Here is a 15,764-nt window from a genome sequence, read left to right as displayed (position 1 = left end):
AAAAATTTAAAAAGGCAAAAGACAAAATGAAACAAGGGATCATAAACATGACTTTATACAGAGTTAGCATAGTTTCATTTTTGTCTTAGAGTTCCAGTTTTTGTTTTTTTTCTCTTTTTCCTATTTCCCTTTAGTGTTCTTCAGTGCACAGCAAAAAGCAGTCTGAAGGAGTCTTCACGAAGTTTTCAGTGCTCTGTTTGCAATTCTTCCTTCAGTTCACCATCAAGGTTTTGTTTCTGTTATGAGATGGCTGTTACATAATTGTGGGCCATTATTTGCATGCACACTTTTATGCTTCTTAGTAACGCAGTTTCACATGCCCACATAATTTAAATCCTTTTTTTCTTACCTGTATAGGCAATGCATGGAATGACCCCGAAATTCTGCTAGGGAGCATGTATTAGAAAATCTTGCTGTGATGTTTGAGTTTTTTAGGTATGTCTTCACCATTTCTTTTCCCTGTTCCGTTTTGCTGTTTGTCTTGTAGTTTTGAGCAGCACCAGGAGACTTGCCGAGGGGATGCCAGGTTTGTGTGCAAGGCTGACAGCTGTGGAAAGAGGCTGAAGAGCAAGGACGCCCTGAAAAGACACCAGGAAAATGTCCACACTGGTGAGGAGTCATTGGAGGGTCGTTTCCAAAGGGACTTCCTTTCCCCAGACTGCAGCGATCTGTTTTTAATTCTCACTCTTGAGGAGAGAGCTGGCTTTTCCATTGTGTTTCACACAGATGTGGAGCGCTGGCAGTGGATTTTTTTCTTTCACTGAACACTATTTCTTTCTCAAGTTGAATTTAGCAGCATTTGTTCTTTTTCCCATTTCTGAACTAATCATGGCTATAAGCCTTAGTTAGAGTCTAGTTATGTTTGGGTGGTCAGGTGCATTAAGAATTAATATTTTTAAGTAACAATTTTAAATGTTTTGGCATATGACATTTCTTTTATAAATTGTTAAAATTTATCATTATTAAGTGATATCCTTCTGCCTTACTATTTTTACAGTAAAATCCAACTTTTGAAAATGCTTACAGTTCTCCTAAATTAGAGAAAATTACCAACACATTTTGATATTGGAATTAAATATCTTTGGATTAATTAAACAAATATTATTCAAATTCCATCTCAGCTAGCTAAACAATAAAACAGATATAAAATTTGACTGTCACTTAGGTTTATCTGCTTAGCACATGGTACACTGACAATAAATATATTTTGGCTTAGGAATTAAATCTATTGTAGTGGATTGAATAGATGGTTGTATTGTCCCAGTTAACTTTTTACTTCTTGTCTTTTTACCTCTGTAGATTTCCTTCTTAAAGGAGGTTGAGAGTTATGAAACCCTGCATGTTCTTCTGTGCTTATTCTTTGCCCATATGTTTACTTTTGCCCTTGACTTCTGGGAAGTGGGTGGATATGTGTCTCTGGATGTAGGGGAAAGTGGATTTCTTTTCTCCCTTCAGTTATTTATTCTCACATTCAGGTGAAGATGACAATCATCTCCCTTCAGTTATTTATTCTCACATTCAGGTGAAGATGACAATCAACTCCCTTCAGTTATTTATTCTCACATTCAGGTGAAGATTATCATCTTCACCCAACATCTGTGTCTTATGTTTGTTCATTGTCCAAAAAGTATTAACTTTAATAATAATACAATTACAGAGGCTTCCATGAGCACAACTGCTAGCTGCGACTTTGCATCATTGGTTGGGCTGCATATTAAGTGCGACCTATGGTGAAAGCTCTGTGCGATGGAAGTAGGGCCTTGTGAAATGCACCTCCAGCTTGGTGCCCATCACTAGGCTTTTACGGTGTTCTGGTTTCTTTCTTTCCTTTTGAAGAATATGTGGCTGATTTAGGGAAGGTGGCATTTTTCTGAATTCAATATACTGGGACATTCCCTATGATTGCAAAAGGCAAGAATAACTTTTTGGTAAACTTGCCTTCATTGTTTTTTTTTTCCAATGCTGTTCTAGTTAAAATGCTATTCTTAATTTTTTCATCTATGTCTGCAATATATTGTAATAGAACTTTCATGTCAGTTTCAACGTTTAAGTTTGCTGAACTAAGTAAAAATCAGATGCATATGAAACTCTGGAAACTTGCATTCTTATTACTGTGCATGTGGTCGTCAGGCTGTGCTATAAGCACAGTTTCTTTAAGGCTTCTTGTAGTTGGCCTTGTATGTTGTAATATTACTGATTCTGGATATTTATGGTGATTTTTTTTAGGAAATAATTCATAAAAGGAAATCTTGTTTTATATATGTATTTTTATTTGTGAACCATATAAAATGTGAAATCTTGCTGTATTTTAGCTAAAGGTTACTATACCATATGTTTTGCTGGGGGTGGTACATGATGTCATTCTCTCATTCATAGTACATCTCTTGCTTCTCTCCTTTCCTCCATGGGCTACACAGGCATTTGAGGAAATTTTATTCCCTACTGGAGATAGCAAAGCAAAGAAGCTTTCATACACATGGTTGAATCCTTTATTATAGAAAGGCAAAGGCACTCAAAGAAAGAGATCTTTGATGGCAAATGTTTTTTTGTTAAGGTAATATGAATTGAGGATGATGATTAGAGAGAAGCTGAATTTTTAAATATAGATCACATTTTTCCATAGAAACTGTAGCATGTGGTAGATAGGTTCTCAGACCAGCTCCTAGAATCGTACTTAGCCCACAGTGTGTTGAAATTTAAATACTTATGTGATTGTCTGTTCAGTACAGTTGTATTCATTTCCTCACATGGCTTACTTGTATAGATACTGTGTTCCTTAATGTTTTTGAAAGTTAAATCTGAAAGTCAAATATCAGATTTACCTAAATAGGAAAGTTAAGACAGTATAACATCTAGGTATGGCTTTGCCAGTTCTGTTATCCGTGAGCCTAGGGGAACTGGTAGAGTGGTGAGGGTCCTCACAGTTACCTAAGAGGAAATAGAGAGTGAAGGGGCCAAGCTCCTCAATCACTTCCCACCTTTCTCTTTTGCTTAGATTCTATGGTCGCAGACAAAGAGACTTTGCATTTATGGGAGATCCCATTTACATTCTCAGATGAATAGTCATGCGTGTTTCTTGTGTGTCTTCTCAGAGGAACTAGGATTCTTCTACGGTGAACAAGAGGAGCAGCCATGAAAGGAGAAAGAAAATTGAAGAGTGGGGATGGGGGTTTGATACCTGCAGGTGGAGCCATGGCAGGAGTGCAGGGGTAAAGTGAGAGGGGTGGGTGGAGAAATCTAGTTCTTTATCTCCTCTCTCCTCCTCTGACCTACCCAGTGGGAAGGAATAGGGCCTAGTATCAAGGAGCAGCTGCTACGAGGGCTAGAACAGGGCAGTAAGGTAAGGGTGGAAGATGGACCAACCAACTAGTGGGGGCTGGAAAAGAGGGAATATTCTTTCTGAATGGTGCCTCTTGTGTGATATGTTTAGGAAACTGATGACCAAATATATGCTGTCAGATAATCATTTTGCCTGGGAGAATTTTCTCCTTTAGTAGCCATGTTACTTTTCAGTCACTAAGAAACATTTTCTCAGCTATCATATTTAGTCTGCTAAAAACAGTGCATTAAATGTAATAGACATCTTGAATAATAAGACAAAAATTCATATTTGCCATTTCACAGTGTATTTCTCTTTCATAGATGCAGTCCTATAATAAAATGAAATCATTTTGTAATGATGGTTGTACTTGTTTTAGATTTGCTTCAAAATATAGAGAAATGGGGGTGTGGTTGGGGTTGAGGTTGGGGCAGGAATGGCCATGGTGAGCTATTGTTGGGGCCAGATGATAGACACGTGGTGATTCATTACACTATATCCTTCTTTTTGCATATTTGAAATCAGCCAATTAAAAGTTGAAAACACATTTTATGCTTATTCATTGTGGTGCATTTGATATTCTTATTATATCACATTTAACAATGTTTGCCTCTTCATTTCTATAACTAAAATTTGAAATATGAAATGAGCTACTATAAGCATAATCACTACATAAGAAGACAGAATTGTGCTTTTTTTGTGTAACAGTATGATTGCCAACATATTGTTTTATTGTACTTTATTTCTTAAAATTAATTTGATAAACATATACTTAGAGATTGTATAAGACTCCAGTGCTGGAAAGAATAGCCTATAAATTCTACCTTAAAAACCCAGCTGATTAAATAAAATATTCTGTTGAAATATAAAAGAAAGTAACACAATTTGTGAATTGATAAATTTAGTCTTTTCTTTTACAAACACACTTGGTTAATTTTAATTTTGATTTGAATTCCTTATGGATATATGCTTTTCTATTTTAATACTATACCATATTAGTACATGGAAAAGTGAATGCCTGTTTCATATATACAGATAGTGCTATATGAAGCTATGAAGATTTCTCAAATTTAAAAAGAAAGCTTTTACACAGAATGAGAGAAAATATTTGCAAACTACCCATCTGACAAGTGATTAATAACCGGAATATAGAAGGTGCTCAAACAACTCAACAGGAAAAAAAATCAAATAATCTAATTAAAAAATGGACAAAAAAATCTAAATAGACATTTTTCAAAAGAAGACATAAATAGCCAACAGGTATATGAAAAAATGTTCAAAGAAATTAATCATCAGAAAAAATGCAAATCAAAACTACAGTGAGATATCATCTCACCCTAGTTAAAATGGCTTTTATCCAAAAGACAGGCAATAACGAATGCTGAGGAGGATGTGGAGAAGGGGGAATGCTTTTACATTGTTGGTAGGAATGTAAATTAGTGTGGCCTCTGTGGACAATGGTATGGTGGTTACTCACAAAACTGAAGATAGAACTACCATATGATCTGGCGATTCTGCCAGGGTATATACTGCTAGGTATATACCTCAATGAAAGGAAATCAGTATATTGAAGAGATATCTGCATTCCCATGTTTATTACAGCACTATTCACGATAGCCAAGATTTGGAATCAACCTAAGTGTCCATCAATGAGAGAATGGGTAAAGGTAATTTTCTTAAGTGAAGTAAGCCAGGCACAGACACACAAATTTCACATGTGCTCACTTATATATGGAAACTAAAATTAAAACTATTAAACTCATGAAGATAGAGAATAGAACGATCATTTCCGGAGGCTGGGTAGGGTAGCAAGGGCACGGTGAATAAAATGGGGATAGTTATAGGTGTAAAAATATAGTTAGAATGAATACAGTCTGATAACAATACAATTTGATAGCATAACAGGGTGACTGTAGTCAACAATAAATTATTGCATATTTAAAAATAACTAAAAGAATAGAATTGGAATGTTCCTAACACAAAAAAAATGATAGATGCTTGAGGTGATGGATACCCTTATGTGGTTATTACACATTGTATGCCTGTATCGAAACATCACATGTACCCTATAAATATAGGCACCTGCTATGTACTCATAATAATAAAAAAATTATGAAAAGGAACATAAGCTTCTGCATTCTCTTGGGAGGTTGGGTCTTTATTCTGAAGGCTCCCCTATATACATGTTAAGTAAATTTGATGTCTTTTCTCTAATTAAAAATAATTAAAAATAAGATTTAAAATACAACTTTAAGTTTAATGGATATATCTACAACACTGAATAGTTTAGAATTCTAACTTATGAAGATGAACTTGCATATCACCTCAAAATACTATTTGTTGCTCCTCTTATTAGTCTCATTTAAATCATGATGGTATTTTATTTCTATTTTAGGAGATCCTAAGAAAAAGCTTATATGTTCAGTGTGCAATAAAAAGTGTTCTTCAGCGTCAAGCTTACAGGAACATAGAAAGGTCAGTAAGATAAAGATTAACTTTTATCACAGTTTAATATCTATCTTTAATAATTTTAATATATTTTACAGTAAGTATAAAAGCTACCAAGTTATTGATGTGAAAAGATAATCTGAAAAATAAATAGCAATTATTAACTCCAACAACATTAGCAACTAGTTAATAGAATTTACAATAAAATATAATTAAAATGGAGTTTTAATTTTTGTTCTGGTCATGAATGACAAGGTCCAATATATTTATATTATATTTATTATAACAAAGATGTAAATGATCGTTCTTAATTTCACATACTGTTTCTTTTAGCATAGCTACAAGCATGAGATATTTTAGTATTTATGAAAGGGAAGAGATGGTATTAGTGAAAATAAAATTTTACTTTCATTATGGTTTATAAAATGAATTTTATCTCTGTATATGGATGTATTACAAAGTAATTTGACAGGGCTTAAAATTTGTATGATTTTTAATCCAGATCCCACCATGTGCTGTGGATTTAAGTTATAATGTGTAAGGTAGCTTAATTGTTGTATTGTTATGTCAGAGGTTATATCTTGTATGTTTAGCGATTTTGATCCTTAAAGAGAAATAACAGGACAAGCACCAGGCCAGGAATCAGGGTAGTGGGCTGCTGCTTCTGTCACTAACCTTCCATGTAACATTAGGCCTTTCTTTTCCTGTTTATAAAATGGGACACTGAATTGATCAGTATTCTCTTGTTTTTTTCTCTGTGTGCCATAAAATTACCTTTTTTTTTTTTTTTTTTTTTTTTTTTTTTTTTTTTTTTTTTTTTTTTTTTTTTTTTTTTTTTTTTTTTTTTTTCTTCTGGATGTAGCAATGGCACTATTTTACATTCCCACCAACAATGTACAAGGATTCCAATTTTTCCACATCCTTGCCAACAGTTGCTATAGTCTTTTTAAAAATTATACTTTTGAAGTTCTAGGGTACATGTGCGAACGTGCAGGTTTGTTACATAGGTATACACATGCCACGGTGGTGTGCTGCATCTATCACCCCGTCATCTATATTAGGTATTTCTCCTAAAGATATCCCACCCCATTCCCCCACCTCCTGCTATCCATCCCCTAGTCCCTCACCTCCCGACAGGCCCCATTGTGTGATGTTTCCCTCCCTGTGTCCATGTGTTCTCATTGTTCAATACCCACTTATGAGTGAGAACATGCAGTGTTTGGTTTTCTGTTCTTGTGTCACTTTGCTGAGAATGAAGGTTTCCAGCATTATCCATGTCCCTGCAAAGGACATGAACTCATCCTTTTTTTATGGCTCCATAGTATTTCATGGTGTATAGGTGCCACATTTTATTTATCCAGTCTATCATTGATGGGCATTTGGGTTGTTTCCAAGTATTTGCTATTATGAATAGTGCTACAGTAAACATACGTGTGCATGTGTCTTTATAATAGAATGAGTTATAATCCTTTGTGTATATACCCAATAATGGGATTGCTGGGTTAAATGGAATTTATTGTGCACTTTATTGCTATTATTATTACATTATAGTATATAATGAAATAAAAATTATACAACTCACCAGAATATAGAATCAATTAGAGCTCTGAGTTTGTTCTCCTGGGAGTGATAGGAGACAGTGACAGATCATCAAGCATCAGAAACTCCTATGTGATGTTAATGGAGTACAGAAACCATAACTTATGCCTTTGAGTGATCTTTGCAGAATGTTAGTAAGTTGTTAGCTCAGTGTAGCCCTTCCTCCATTTCAGCCATAGTGCTTCACTAGTCAGCCTTTCTGAATCCATAGGCAACTTTTGTTGACTCCAATTGCAACTTTTCTTATAGTTTGGGATGTCTAATGTCTGATAGAATTTGGTTGCAGTATTTCGCCTTGCTAGTAAATGATGCTTTATGACTGCCAAATTATAGTATAGTCTGGTATCTTTTTTATTTTTTTTTGAGACAGAGTCTTGCACTGTCGCCAAGACTTTAGTGCAGTGGCACTATCTCAGCTCACTGCAATCTCCGCCTCCTGGGTTCAAGCAATTCTCCTGCCTCAGCCTCCCGAGTAGCTGGGAATACAGGTGTGTGCCACCACACCCAGCTAATTTTTTTGTATTTTTAGTAGAGACGAGGTTTCACCATGTTGGCCAGGATGGTCTCAGTCTCCGGACCTCATGATCCACCCGCCTTGGCCTCCCAAAGTGCTGGGATTACAGTAGTCTAGTATCTTAAATTATTATATATTATCTCATATAATGATAGGGTATGTTGTGAGTCTTCTTGAAAATAATTTGGGAGTTCAAATTTTAAAATATTACATTCCAAATTAATTTGGTACACTGTACATTTTATAAAATCTCATAAAAATATACTTTAGCATTTGGCATAATTAAATAGTATTATTTGTCATTTTCACTTTAAATATGATCTTTTCATTAAGACTTTTAAGGAATATTAAAAATAGCTTTGACTTGAATTTTTCACTATAAATGAGATAGTCAGTACAAAAATACGTTAGTATATAGTAGATGTTCTGTTTATAATGTTGGAAATATCCGTTTAATTCAACCTTGAAAAATGTTTCATGTTGAGGCCATGAGAGTTAAGAAGCGAACAGCATTTCATTTAAAAATGAAACAAACAGTGTTTTCTTTAACAGTTTCTACCTTATATATGGATTAATATTTTTTATGATTTTCTACATCAATACCATTTTAACATTAAAAATGAAAACAAGCAAAAGTTTTCATTTATATATGACTCGGAAGGTATGATATCTCTTAGACTATCTTGTTTGTCATTATAAAATTATATAGTATATATTTCAGAAACATAGAGTTTAATTATATAAATCTGCTTTTACTATATTTAAATTAACGTTACAAGTCATATCACTGGTCCTCAAACACAGATGTTGAACTGAAGCCACTGTGATAGTCTTTGATGATTGGAGAGGCTGCCTTTAACATGCCTCGGGCTGGAAGGTTTTCTTCTGTGCTTTGGGGCACTAGCATTCCAAACCCTTGTGCAGGCATGCAGGCCATCGTGCAGAGCCCACATGCTTTATAAAGGAACTCTTTGGACTCCAGATATCCCCTCATAGATGCTATTGCATCTAAGCAGGAGAGATAAGTCAGACTCTTGTGGAATGACATATTTTGGCTTCTGCTTTGTTTCTCTACTTTTTCCCTGCTTTACGTAACTGAATTTAATGACTCATCCAGAGTCAGACCTGACAGAAGCAGAGGCTGGTTGGCAGCCTTCAACCTGCCACGTGCTTAGGCATTGAATTAAGCTATGGGCTGCAGGCCTGGGATCTGTCAGCCTTGTCCCAGCATCTGTTTCCCTGCCTTGAGGCCTTCTATGGCCACTTATATCAAGAGAACCATTTATCAGGGGCCAGCAGAGTCCTCCACTCATTACTGATGTGCTGTACCAGCTCAAGGACTTTTGCCTAGCTCTTTCACTCTGCACTGTTGTTCCTAGTTATTCTGCAGGGACACTGTCTTGGCTTTTTGCACAAGGGCCTTTGCTTCTCTGGGATTTAGTATTTTAAGCTGGACCTTTAATGAGGTTGAAACAAAAACATGACTTCACCACAACCATTTTTGAATATTTAGCAAGGTACCGTTATGATGTTGTTCATTGGGTTGATGAATATTTCTAATATAATATGTAATACATTCCTTTTAGAATTGAATACTTTGTTTCTGAATAACTAGACTTCTACTTTTTATACCACCTATCCAGTTTCTCGGTGTTAGTGTCTGGGAGGGAAAGAACTAATTTAATATTCAATTGTAATATTTATATTAGCCAATTGTTTACTAAAGTTATATCCTCCCTTATTGTGCTTTTAACACAAATTTTATTCTGTATATTTAAGTTATACAACATAATGTCATGAGATTCACATATAGTTAAAATGGTTATTTTAGTGAAACATATTAATGCATCCTTTATCTCACATAGTTACCCATTTTTCCTCCTGTGGCACAGAGCAACTATAATCTCATTTAGCAAAAATCCTGACTATAATACGCTATTATTAATTGTAATCTTCATATTGTCCATTAAATCTTTAGAGTTATTCATCCTACATATCTGCTACTTTGGATCCTTTGACTAGATTTCCTCATTTTTAAAATTGTAGTGTTCCTGTCATGTGAGACTTTTTTTTTGAGACAGAGTCTCACTCTGTCACCCACGCTGGAATGCAATAATATGAACACAGCTCACTGAAGCCTCAAGTTCCCAGGTTCAAACGATCATCCTGCTTCAGCCTCCTATGTAGCTGTGACCACAAACATGTGCCACCACATCTGGCTAATTTATTTTTTATTTTTTTATAGGGACAAGGTCTCACTTTGTTGTCCAGGCTAGTCTCAAACTCTTGCGCTCAAGTAATCCTTCTGCCTTGGCCTCCCAAAATGCTGGGTTTATAAATGTGAGTCACTGAATCTGGCTCATGTGAAACTTTTATTGTGAACTAAATGCTTTTCAGAATCCTATCTCTTCAGTCTTTTACTGTAATTAATGTTGCACTCTCTACATGTACATTTAAGTTTAAAATATTGTTGACTACTGTAAAGGGAGTATTATTAAGTGGACGCTACATATTTCCAAGTCCAAATTTGTGCATAACAAAAGAGTTATTATATATTAGGTATAATTTTTACATAGCATAAATTTAATATGTACTAAATAGGACAGTTATATTACATTTTTAAGGACTATGACTCCTATGCCTCAAATGATATTTTTTTACTAGATAACTTATGTGCATTGTATTTTCAATGTATATAGGTTAGTGTGAATAAATTAGGGCTGAATTATAATATATAGTCTGGGTATTGCAGTAGAAACTAGTCACATGTTTACACTTTTGCTTTAGAGCTATGTAATTTATTAGGCTTTGACAGTTGATTTAACTGTCTGTTTAACTTTTGCAGATTCATGAGATATTTGATTGTCAAGAATGTATGAAGAAATTTATTTCAGCTAATCAGCTAAAACGTCATATGATCACCCACTCAGGTAAACTATATACTTTTTTGTTTATATGGATATCATTACAAAACAATTACATTGTCACTTTTATAAACTCTAAGAGCAGTAATCAGGGGCCCTAGATATAAATTCTACTTTGGACATTTACTAGCCATATGATTATGAACAAGTTACTTAATTCTCTAGACCTCAGCTTATTTACAGAGCAAAGGTGTTTCGAGTAAATGATATCAAAAATCTTCAGAATCACCATGTAATTTGTCACTTATTTGTCCTTGAGCTTCAGTTTCTTTATTTTTCATCTGTGAAATGGGATACTGGTGCCTACCTTTCAAATTAACCCTGAAGGTTAAATGAGATCATTTAGGTATTGTGCTAGCAAAGTGTCTGGCATTTAGTAGATATACAAAAATTATAATTCCTGCATTCCTAGATACTTTTACATTCTAGCTAAGGTACTAATAAATGTTAATAGGAAATCTATAAATACATTTTGAGTATATAAATTTTTAAAGCTATAGTTTCATTTAAGCAAGTTTTAGGAATAGATCTGTTTTACTTAATGCAGACTTAGAAAATCAGCTCCAAAAATAATTTTTACTTTATGGAGTCTCTAGAGTTTAAGAAGTCTATAATTTAAGGTGGTTGAAGTCAGAATGTTTTTGAATATGCACTTTGTAGATACATATGAGTGTTTTAGTAATTTAAAATCAGAGATCAAAACCTGTTATCTTGTAGGTATGTTTATTTGATACATGTTGTGTATTTTTTATTTCAGTGTCAATGTTATATAGATATTGCATAAATACGGATTTTACATGCCAATCTAAATCTTTGGTTCCTGTTGATCATTGGAAGCTCTGCCTCCATGAGGCCTGTGTGGCCCGGGGGGAGGCAGCTCTGTTCTTTACCTCCAACCCTGTCCGGTCACTTTCTGCATTTGAGGCCCTGACACTGATATAAACTCTCACGTATCAGCATGGTTTTCATCTGGAAGTAGGATTTCTTCCATAAATTTAAACAGTTTCTTTATATCTAAGTCACTTTCAAAATTCAAAATACATCTGTAAAATAACAAGCTCATATTTCGTTTGGTAGTAGGCACATTTGTCCTAATATAGGTAGACTGGGTGGAAGATGTTTTTTAGTTGTTTGACCATACTTTAGTTTACTTACCATAAGAAGTAACGTAAGGTAAGGATGTTCCTTTACATATATATATATATACACACGCACACGCACATATATATATATATATATGAGATTGTCTGCACTCATTTTTTTTTTTTAGAAAAACGACCCTATAAATGCGAGATTTGTAATAAGTCTTTCAAGAGGCTTGATCAAGTGGGTGCTCATAAAGTAATACACAGTGAAGACAAACCTTACAAATGCAAACTTTGTGGAAAGGGATTTGCCCACAGAAATGTTTACAAGAATCATAAGAAGGTAAAAACTTATTAATATTATTACTGATTTTTATGGATTTGCTGCTGTGATTTTCAGTTTTTATCTTTTGAAAAAGCTTTTGCATATCTGGTACCTACTGTATATGATGGAATGACTGGGGAAGATCTTCTGCATTGTATCACTCACTTGAGCCATAACCCCTCACAGCCTCCTTTCTGTCTTCCATTCTCTTTTGAAACTGTCCTCATAAGCAGAGTGCCTAGTTTTTCTTAACATAGTTATTAAATTAATTTGTAGGCCATGGGATTTAGTAATTACAAAGTCTTTATTCTGTTCCTTCTTTCCATAAGGTTTGATACTTTCATTTACATTATCTTTTTGAAATTCCCTTCATCCTCGGGATCCTTGTAGTATGCTTCTGCCAATTTCTGTGAACATTTTTGAATTCCTTTCCACTCAGAAGGTTATTCTGGATCCTTTGCCTGTGAACTTCTGTGTTCTCTCTCCTTAAGAAATGTCAGCTACATCCAAGACTTCTGCTATCAACACCATGCTGATGAATTCCAAATGATTTATTTTCTTTAATCCCAAGTTTCAGACTCACATTTATGACTGGGCATCTTTTAGACATAATGAATTCAGCATGCCCCAGAATGGCTTTTTCATTCTCCTTGCCCGAGATAACTTCTCTTTTGGAGTTTCCTCTTTTAATGACAAAAGCATGTAATTATCCTAGTCTCTTTATTCAGTATTGGTCTCATTATAAAATTAGAAGCCAGATATAAAGACTCTACCCTTTTCAGTATCTCATCACCTTCACAATCATCCCTTCCTTTACCATTCCAACATCGTGATTATTTTTCCTCTGGATTGCTTTAATACTCATCTAATTAGGCTTGTCACTTCTTGCTGCAATCAGTCCTACCAGGCAAATCGTCCCAAAGCATCACTCTAGTATATCACTCTCATACTCTAATGTTAAAAGTAGATTGCCAGTGCCTGCATATGTGATAGTATGTACACCTTCACCTGTCATTCAGAGTTCTCTAGATCATGACCTCAACCTACTTCTCCATCTTTTTATCCTTTTATCTGCATTAACCATACCTAAAACAACTAAATATTTGCCTTCCTTCTGTGTAACCTTCTCTTTCCTTCTCTCTACCTTCCTCTTTTTCTTCAAGTTATTAATGTCCTAGTTTCTTCTGTTGATTTTTGTTTTCATCTCTTATATTTTACCTTTGCTCAAGTTCTTGTTTCAGAATGTATCATGTAGATAATACATAATGCTTGAATTGAATTCAGGAAATTTGTCCAAAGATATCCAACATCTTAGAAATACATGTAAAAACATTTTTGTAATATACAAAATATTTGCTTATTGATTTTGCTTGATGTATTTTAGTATGCTGTTAAATAACAGGTATATGATCTTTTAAAAAATAACTTGTTATTTTTTCAGTTATACTCCATGGGGATTATAATTATTACATTTATGGGATACTTCCAAAGACTTTATTTTATCTCTTTTGAAATCATTTAAAAACTGTAATACCAATTTCAGCTTTAGTCCAAAAAGAGAAATAAAAAGGCAGATTTACCAAAGAATAAACAGTGTTGTTATAGTGTCTTAAATTGTCTCTGCCTAATTTCTTCCTTACCATCTTTATGTGTACCTCAGGCATTGTATAGTCAGGACAGGACTGCATTCATTACTGCTGCTTTGGAATTACATGACTGTAAGAAATTATCTGGCTAGTTTCCTGTTCAGTCTCTGGAACCCTCTTATTCCTTTCTTTGATGAAACTGATCTATCCACATTTATGAGTTTTTCACAGTTTGGCTCATGTTATATACCATATGGGAATTTGGCACAGGATCTTTGCACCATCTCTCATACTTTAAGCCATAAATCATATAAAACTAATAATGATATCTTAGGAAGCATAGAAGCAATGATGCCTATAATTTCCAAAGTGGAAAACACATTCAATCCTTCTGCCCTAGACAAATGTGTTTCTTACAGTGTTATGATCCTAGCCTATATTTGGCATTGTTATATGAAAATACCTGAAATATTCTCCAAGAATCATATAAAAACAGAAGATCAATCTTTTCTTCCATCACAATCATTAATGGCTAGTTGGAAAACATAAAAGTAAGGATATGCCACAGAAATCAGAAAAAAAGGTTAAGAGTCAGTATGATCCTTATATTTTTGTATGTTCAAGGTTTGTTACTTTAAATGAATTAATGATTCTTTTGTTTATTTGAGTATATAATATATACATTTTTATTATACTTATTTGAGTTATTTTGGATTGGTTTTTCTCTTTTAACATTTAGACTTGCTTGAAAAATGTAATATTATTTTTCATTGTGATTATGATAGCATATAGAGAAATTTTATTTATTTATTTTTATTTTTTGAAATGGATTCTCACACTGTTGCTCCTTATGAAATGTCAACTACATTCATGACTTGAAGTGCAGTGGTGCAATCTTGGCTCACTGAAGCCTCTGCCTCACAAGTTCAAGTGATTCTTGTGCCTCAGCCTTCCAAGTAGCTGGAATTACAGGCATACTCCACCATGCCTAACTAATAGAGTATATATTTTTTTTGTATTTTTACAAAATATATTTTTAATAGAGATGGGGTTTCACCATGTTGGCCAGGCTGGTCCAGAACTCATGATGTCAAGCAGTCTGCCTGCCTTGGCCTCCTAAAATGTTGGGATTACAGACATGAGCCACAGTGCCCAGCCAGCATAAAGAGAAATTTTAAAGGGGTGGTTTTTATTTTGAAAATTTAGTTACTCATTTCATCATCTTGCCAGTTATGTGGGTTCAGTAGGTTACTTTTTCTTTTCCTTCATTTTTCTGACAATGATTTTATCTGAATTATAGTTGTATTTTAGGATCTAGCCAAAAAAATCATTTATCTGGATTCAAATATACTTTGATTCTTTAAATCACAATTTGACCAATTAGAAGCTCTATTAGTCTTCACCCTCCATTGTGTTCCCTATCATATATAATGCAAAGCAAAATTTGGGTGGTATACAGTGCTTCCCTCCTCCCGCTATAGGATACATGTTTAGATGTACTGAACCTTGGATCCTAGAGCTGGCACTACTTGCTTGATGATGGAAGTGATTATGGAGGGGTTTTGCCCTGATGAAGTCATAAAGAAGCTCCTGGGGGACAGGTGTGTATCTGTTCAAATAAAGGATTTTTTTTTTTTCTGACCTTTTACATAGACTTCCAGGGATGAAACTTTAGAGGCTTATGAGGAAATCTAGTCAAAACTTCTCCTGGAATAATTCCTTTTGGGCCTTAATGTCTCATGAATTCTTTTTCAAATTCTGGGCCATGACTGCTTTGTGGGTCTTGAAATCAGTTTACTGAGTGATGACTGGCCATTAAAAAATAGAATAGAAAATAGAGTAAAGGGTCATTCAATAAAATAATACATGTGTGTGTGTGTGTGTGTGTGTGTGTGTGTGTGTGTGTGTTCAGTTTTGGAGTTAGAATTACTTATCTAGTCGTAGTCAAACAAGATAAAAGGCAA

At 34.3% G+C, this 15,764-nt stretch overlaps 1 protein-coding gene across 4 annotated transcripts in view; it reads left to right on the top strand.

The window, feature by feature from the left end:
- Nucleotides 1-15,764, top strand: part of PRDM5 (PR/SET domain 5) — a 220,907-nt gene that overhangs the window by 112,316 nt on the left and 92,827 nt on the right. For 2 of the 4 annotated variants that reach the window (XM_017497573.2, XM_037727504.1), the window contains exons 6-10: nucleotides 135-227; nucleotides 488-609; nucleotides 5,715-5,794; nucleotides 10,726-10,810; nucleotides 12,075-12,232. In XM_017497573.2, the coding sequence (XP_017353062.1) occupies nucleotides 135-227; nucleotides 488-609; nucleotides 5,715-5,794; nucleotides 10,726-10,810; nucleotides 12,075-12,232 (538 nt within the window). The remainder of the gene's footprint in view (nucleotides 1-134; nucleotides 228-487; nucleotides 610-5,714; nucleotides 5,795-10,725; nucleotides 10,811-12,074; nucleotides 12,233-15,764) is intronic. The other 2 variants (XM_017497574.2, XM_017497576.2) reach the window with 1 other exon arrangement.

The sequence above is a fragment of the Cebus imitator genome, unplaced genomic scaffold (assembly GCF_001604975.1).
Source record: "Cebus imitator isolate Cc_AM_T3 unplaced genomic scaffold, Cebus_imitator-1.0 Scaffold233, whole genome shotgun sequence".
Classification (NCBI taxonomy): domain Eukaryota; kingdom Metazoa; phylum Chordata; class Mammalia; order Primates; family Cebidae; genus Cebus; species Cebus imitator.
The sequence above is the reverse complement of the archived record's forward strand: the minus strand, read 5'-3'. Positions and strand labels throughout refer to the sequence as shown.